Source organism: Melozone crissalis, unplaced genomic scaffold (assembly GCF_028551555.1).
Source record: "Melozone crissalis strain CALT ecotype California unplaced genomic scaffold, PUWL_Pcris_2 ptg000044l_1, whole genome shotgun sequence".
Classification (NCBI taxonomy): domain Eukaryota; kingdom Metazoa; phylum Chordata; class Aves; order Passeriformes; family Passerellidae; genus Melozone; species Melozone crissalis.
In genome coordinates, this window is record NW_026535822.1 from 2,958,902 (window position 1) to 2,966,050 (window position 7,149).

Sequence of the window (7,149 nt, forward strand, 5' to 3'; positions counted from 1 at the left end):
TGTCAGCGATGCCACTGAGCCCTTCTGCCTGGGGATATCCCCCAGGAATTGTGGAGGATGAGCTGGAGACCAGGCTGGATGGGGCTCTGAGTACCCTGGTTAGTGGAAGGTGTCCCTGCCCATGGCAGGGGGTTGAAACTGGATGATCTTTAAGGTCCTTTCCAACCCAAACCATTCTGTGATTCTCTGAGTCTGTGAATTGTGATTCTGTACTTCTGTGATTCAGTGATTCTATGATTCTGTGATTCCATGAGTCTGTGACTCTGTGAGTCTGTGAATCTATGATTCTGTGAGTCTGTGAGTCTATGATTCCATGATTCTGTGAGTCTTTGGTTCTGTGATTCCATGATTTTGTGAGTCTCTGATTCCATGTTTCTGTGAGCTATTGGTTCTGACCTGCCCCATCCATCATGAAAGGGTGTCCATCAGCCTCACACCCCAGCTCCTGGTCAGCGTGGATGAAGGAGCTCAGCTGGGTGTGGCCATGGCATGAAGGATCCTGCTGAACCCATCACATGGATAAAGGAAATTTAATTCCATCTGTAGGATTTCCATCAATGCTGAGCAGCAGCAGGCTGGGTCTCAGGGGAGATTTTTCATTGTGTTGAAATCTGACTTTCTTAATTACCAGTCTCTGATCTCATTTGAGGGTTAAGGTTATGAAACAGAATCCTTATTTCTCTGATTTCCTTATCCAGCTTGTTTATTGAGTCTTGTCCAGGGGGTGGTTTGGACCTTAGAAATTCCCAAGTTGTCTCACACTTCTGGCATGAGCTGTGCAGAAGCATTGGAGCAAGGGGAGGTGATGGAGATATGCAGAAGTCCTGGTGAAAGACACAGCAAGAAATCATCTCAGGAAAACTGAAAATGAGGACAATGGTCTTGCTGCCAAATTATAGCTTCTTTTACCCTCAAAGGGAACTCCTCCTTCCCACATGGGAAGCACCCACCCCAGGCAGCCAGGGAACATTGTGGTGGGGGCCTTTAGCAGTGACACCAGCCTTTGGTGCACCCCAGGCTGTTGACTTCCTCTTGAGGAAAGCTTCCCATCCTCTGTTTACTCAGGAAGCACCAAATTTGACGGCTGTAGGCAGTCAATAGAGTGCCTGGTTTTTATCTACACATCAAATTTACTTTCTTTTTTAAAGGGAAAATAGCCACTGAACAGCCCTTGAAGCTTGGGGCTAGTGTCTAATTCCACTTGAAGAGCTTTGTTAGATAATTGCAGTATTTTTCTGAGAGAAAATAGAACAAACAAGGCTTGTAATTAAAAGCCATTCAGGCAGCTTTGATCCTTCTCTCTGCATCTTCACTTACCAAACACAAATGCCAACAAGGACTCATGGCAATATTTACAGTCACTATTTTTGGCCTTTGCCTTTAAAATAACTCCTCTTCCTCGCTTCCAGTCAAAAGAAGGGGGAGGGAGGGAAATGGGGCTTTTCAGCAGGTGTTTCTTTAGAAAGATTATTTTGGAGGATCCCTGATATCATAGAATAATTAAGTTTAGAGAAGCTCAACGAGTCCAACTATCACACACTAGCCACACCACCACATTCACCACTAAACTAAATGAAATGTCACACACAGAGGTTTTTTGAACACTTCCAGGGATGGTGACCCCACCACTGCCCTGGGAAGCCTTTTCCAGGGCTTGACCACCATTTTGGTGAAAAAAATATTTCTGATAATCTAATCAAACCTCTAAATATCTAAAAAAATCTAAAAAAAAAAAATCTAAACATATTTCTAATATCTAATCAAACCTCCCCTGGCACAACTTGAGGCCATTTCCTCTCATCCTGTCATTCCACAATGACAAACCTGGAGCTCCTCTGGAGACCTCAGAGCTGCCATAGATCAAATTTATCATCCCAAAACTGCCTCCAGGCACAGCCTCAGCTGCAGTGGTGGTGTGGATGGGACAAGATCCACACGCTCTGCCCTGGGCATGGACAGGGAGCTGCCAGGGCCATGTCCCACAGCCCACAGGGGATCCTCAGGTGAGCTCCTGACTCACTGGGAGAGGAACCCAGCCTGGGAAGTCCCAGCAGCAGGTGGGGATGTCAAACCTTGATGTGCTGAGACCCTCTGAAGGCACCAAACTGGGCTGGTTTCTCCCAGAATTGGCAGTACAGCCAGTGGGTTGTCATTTCATTGGGTTTATGGTGGGACCAACAGCGGCTCATCAGCACCCAGGGGCTCCCAGCAGTCCCAAAAAAACGAGGTGAGTGCTACAGGTGTCAGGTTGTACAGGGAAGGGACAAATTCTCTTCCTTGGCTTGATTTGAACACTGTCTTCTGGATATCCTTCTGCTTCTCATCTTTCACAGTCCAAGGTTTTGCTTATCCATGTTTAATTTTTATTTCCATATTTTCCTCACATCAAGATGCTTCTGAGAGCCACGCCTTCAACTCTCAGTGGGGTATTATTTCTTTTCTCACCCAAAAATCGTGACCAGCCTTGGGGAGGCAGTGTGAGACTGTGTAAGACCCAGGGGACTGGAGCTTCCCGGGAGAACAAGCTGCAGCACGGCTCGGATGAGGACAATTGATCCAAACAGACAATATTGCTGTGGCATGAAGATTTAAAAAGCAACAACAGCTTCTGATCCCCCACCCTAGCTGAGATGCCTGCATGGAAAGCCTGTGGTGGGAATATGAGCCCTAATTCCTAAAAGTGGGAATATGAGCCCTAATTCCTAAAAATGGGAATATAAGCCCTAATTCCCGGTGGCTGCCCCGCACCTTTGCACCCATTAATGCAGCACACACTGTTCCAGAAGGAAATCCACCCAGCTTTGAGGCTGAGCTGACTCTGTGCATGGCTGGGAAGGGGTTAGGAGGAGGAGGAAAGCCTGGGTTCCTAATTCAGCCTCCCTGCAGACCCCAGACAGGGTGCTTGCTTTAGGAAGGGATTTATGCAGTGAATCGCTAATGGGGTTTGTTTTCCTGCTTCCAGTGTTCAGGATGCAGCTGATGTGGGCTAGTGTGACAAGCCAGCCCCAGCAGTGGGAGGAAATTCAAAGGAATGAGATGGCGTGGGGGTTTCCCTGGGGAAATCTTGTGCTGGGAGTGGGCAAGCATCTCCCTGGAGGTGTTTTCTGCTCTCCCAGAAGGAGCCAAAGCAGCCTGGCTTCTGATGCTGTGCTCCGAGGGTCTGCCCAGGCGCAGGAAGGCCGAATGTGCTGTTTCCCCGCAGGAGCAGAGTGCCAGGCTGTGTGTGAGGCTGAAGATGCTGCGATGGGGGGGATGCAGCGATGCTGAGCTGAAAGCAGCGAGTGCCGCTTAGTGCCGCCGGGCTGAACCGCACCGGGGCTCCGCGGGAGCTGCAGCCTCCCCTGGGCTCGGGAGGGCACCTGGACAGCCCAAATCTTTCTCCCCCCGGAGCCTGGCACCCGCACGAGCGGCCAAGGCTCCTGTCGGGTGTTTGGCATGGAGAAAATCGCGGATGCAGCAGGATGCTGCCATAGGGAGATGCTGAGATGAGGCTGCCCGTGCTCAGAAAGGGAAGGGGCAGGGGATGCAAGAAACGTCTGGAAATGTCCGTGGAGGGTTCAGAGAGGAGGGAACCAGACTCTCCTCAGTGATATCCAGTGACAGGAGACACGAACTGAAACATGGAAAGTTCCATTAAATCACAGGAAGGAAATTCACTGTTCAGGTGGTGAAGTACAGGAACAGGTTGTCCACTGTAGCATCTCCATCCTCAGAGACATTCAAACCCGAGTGGACACAGTGCTGGGAAATTTAACTCTGCTTGAGCCATGCTGTGACTGTGACTATCATATCATTTTTTCCATTTAATGGAAAAAACTCCAGCTATATCATTGTCATGTCTGAAGTGGTTAACTCACACTGAAAAGCTCCTTTCCATGCAAAAAAATACAGTAGTTTTTCTACTTAATCAAATATATTGCCTTTCCTAGAGCCCCAGTGCCAGTGAACAGCGATGTTTCAGCTGATTGGGCAGCTTGTGTGAGAGGTGACATAATTTGAGTCAGTTTTCTCACACAGAGAGGTTTTTCCACCTGGGAAACCCATTGCCAGCAGGTGGCAACCACGCCAAAGCAAAATTCCTGGAGAAGGTTTGCCTGGAAGAATGTGTTCTCCTTCATTGTTCTACCACAGCTAGCACCTTTAATATGGAGAAGGCAACAGAGTGATCTTGTATCCACACATCTGTTTTTAGTTTTCCATCAATTAAATTGGAATCCCGAGGTATTGAGGGTTGTCAGTTTGGGTGTTGGGGTGCTCAGGGCACTGAATTTCCCCGAGCAGTCTCACCTGGGGTCTCCACCCACACCCACCCATGGCTCTGGGAGCCCATTTAAGCTGAGAACTGCAGCCTCCTTTCCTTTTATGTTCCCTGTACTGCCTTTTCCTGGGGGGATTTGGACAGGTAAGAGCCAAGCTTGGTGCCTGGGGTCGGAGGAAAGCTTAAAAGAAATATTTTAGCTATGACAGCCTTCCTAACAGCAGTAAGATACAAACTTCACTACTAGCAGGGCTAAAGGGTGTGAGAATGAGTTTTCCAAGCATTCTACATGGAGTTTCTGATCTCCAGACTCTTCCAGTCAAGTCCTTTTGTTCCAATACTTTTGTTCAAGTATTCTGACTATTTATCTGTGAAAGAAGAAACTTTATATCTGCAGTGCTCACTACAGTCTTACTTATGGCTTACAAACCACCTTAATTTTGTTACAAACCTGCTGTGTTTATTTTATAATAGGCAAAATGCAATATATATAGCAAAGATATGGCACAAGTAGCATAAATTTTCTCTTGTGAAAGAAGGACCAGTCTCTTTTTTCCCCATGAGGTTTATTTCATTACTCACTCTTAAATAAATATGTATTTGACACTTTACAGGAACAACTAGTTCAAAATTATTTCTAACACAAGTTCTCACAGTTGTTATAGTATTTGTATGGTGTGCTGTTTGGCACCATTTTTGAGACTCAAATCTTCCTTTTGGTCTAAATTTAACAAGTCAGAAAAGAGGAAATTTGTGGTGGGGTGGAAGATGGACAATCCTTCAAAATCAAAAGAAAGCCATAACACACAGGAACATACACGAACATTGAAAATAGTTTCTTTTCTCTTCTAAATACTCATCCTCTCTTTTACAGATGTTTCATTGAAAGTGCTCATTAGCTCTGCTCCATTAAACAATCCTCCCTAACAACTCAGTGATAAAGAACTGAGCTTTGCACTCCTCTGGAAATTGGTCTCCAGCCCGTCCGTGCTGTACAGCAGATGGCAATAAAGGACCACTCTGTGGCAGAAGCACACCCCTGAAAAGGAAATGTTCTGGCTTTAGTAATTCAGAGGGTGAAATTAAAATCAGGGTCTAGAAATGCAAGTTGGTGGGAGCAAAGAGGGGAAATACAAGAGCTGCAAGTGGGCAGGACAAACCCTGTTGCTGATGAGGGTTACAAACAGACCACACATTACATATAAACCAAAGAAAGGACGTTGTGCATTCATTGGCCACTCCTCCAGTCTGCAAAGTTTCTCCTGAAAAACCCTGGAAGGGCAGGGACCTGCCAGGCCCAATCCCCTGTTCAAGAAGTTCTGCATTCCAGCAGCTTCCGGAAGCTTTTCCAAAAACTGTCATCCAGGAAAGCGTACAAGAAAGGATTCAAGCATGAATTGGCATAGCTTAGGCTGGTGATGAAGTAGGATATCCCAATGACCATGGAGGTCTGGGGTAAGTCAGTGGTCAAAGCCACGACGGTAGCCAGGTGGAAAGGGGTCCAACAGAAGAGGAACACAGCCAGGACTATGAAGACCATGATGGTGACTTTCTTCTTGGCTTTGTCCAGGGCTCTGGCATTGGAGTTCAGGTGCATGTTCCTCAGCTTGTAGAGCATCATGGTGTAGAGGATGCAGATGGTGGATAGTGGAATGGCAAAGTCAAGGATGAGGGTGTAGATCCTGCTGGCTTTGAACCAAAACCTCTCCAGCTTGGGGAAATTGAGACCACAACTCTTGATCTCCAGGTCGTCAGTGTAGACATTGGCAAAGATGATGAAAGGGAGGACTATGATGGTGACCAGGATCCAGATGCACAGGCTGACAATCCTGGCTGCTCGGTACGTGCGGTGGGGCATCCTCTTGGACCTGACCGTAGCCAGCACCACCAGGTACCTGTCTATGCTCATCACTGTCAGGAAATAAATGCTGGAGAAGATATTGTAGTGATCTATGGACAAGATGACCTTGCAGAGGATTTCTCCAAAGGGCCAGTAGCGGAGGAGGTGCTCTGCAATATTGATGGGCAAGACAAGGGTGAACAAGTCATCAGGGATAGCGAGGTTCAGGATGAACATGTTGGTCACAGTCTTCAACTTGGGGGCCTTGAGGATCACATAGATGACAGCAGTGTTGCCTGTGAGCCCCACAGCACAGATCACAGAGTAGATCACGGGCAGGACAATGTAGAAATCAGCTGCCTGCTCTTGGAGGGTGAAGTTGAACCTCATGCTGTTTTCCAGGTAGCAGCTGTTGCCTGTGTTGCTGCAGGAGCTGTTCAGATCATCCCAAAAGATGTTTCCCATGCCTATTGACCACAGACCACCTCCAGATACCACTGAAAGCCTCACTAGCCCAGAAGTGAGAGGTTTTTTGCTTGGTTGGGATATTTTTCCCCTCCTGTGAGAAGCAGCTGTTACCTCATTTAGATGTAGCTTATTTTCAAAGGTGAGTTGTGAGGCTTCTTGGACCACCTAACTTACCTCTCCCCCCCATTGGAGAAGTTAGATTTTGAAGTGGTGATGGGAGAAGAAAATGTTTGGAAGACATAAGGCTCCATGAACCAAGAAAACAAGAGAATAATGTCTTTCTGAAGAAGTCAAGGAACTCTTCTTTCTGAGAGCATTCCGGTGAGCTTTGGCTTTTCTTTGCTGGGGGAGTTGAGCGGCTCTCATTCAGCTGTCTAAAGTGACAGTTCTTTTGGGGCTGGCAGGAACAAGGAGGCAGAAGGGGGAATTTCGTGCCTGGCTGGCTGTTCACAGCCCTTGGAGGACTGGAGGGATGGCTGCAGTTTCTCTGGCACAGCTCTTGCTTTCCGTGCTGGAGCAGAAGCGTTCCAGTGGTTAATTAGCGCCTGCCTTTGTGTGGAGTTCAGGCTCTTCATGGACAGCG

The 7,149-nt window shown here is 47.4% G+C and overlaps 1 protein-coding gene across 1 annotated transcript; it reads right to left on the reverse strand.

The window, feature by feature from the left end:
* Nucleotides 1–5,567: 5,567 nt before the first annotated feature.
* On the reverse strand, nucleotides 5,568–6,563 carry LOC128942841 (neuropeptides B/W receptor type 2-like). The gene has a single exon (XM_054285484.1). The coding sequence runs from the start codon at nucleotides 6,561–6,563 to the stop codon at nucleotides 5,568–5,570; it is 996 nt and encodes a 331-aa protein (XP_054141459.1).
* Nucleotides 6,564–7,149: the final 586 nt, after the last annotated feature.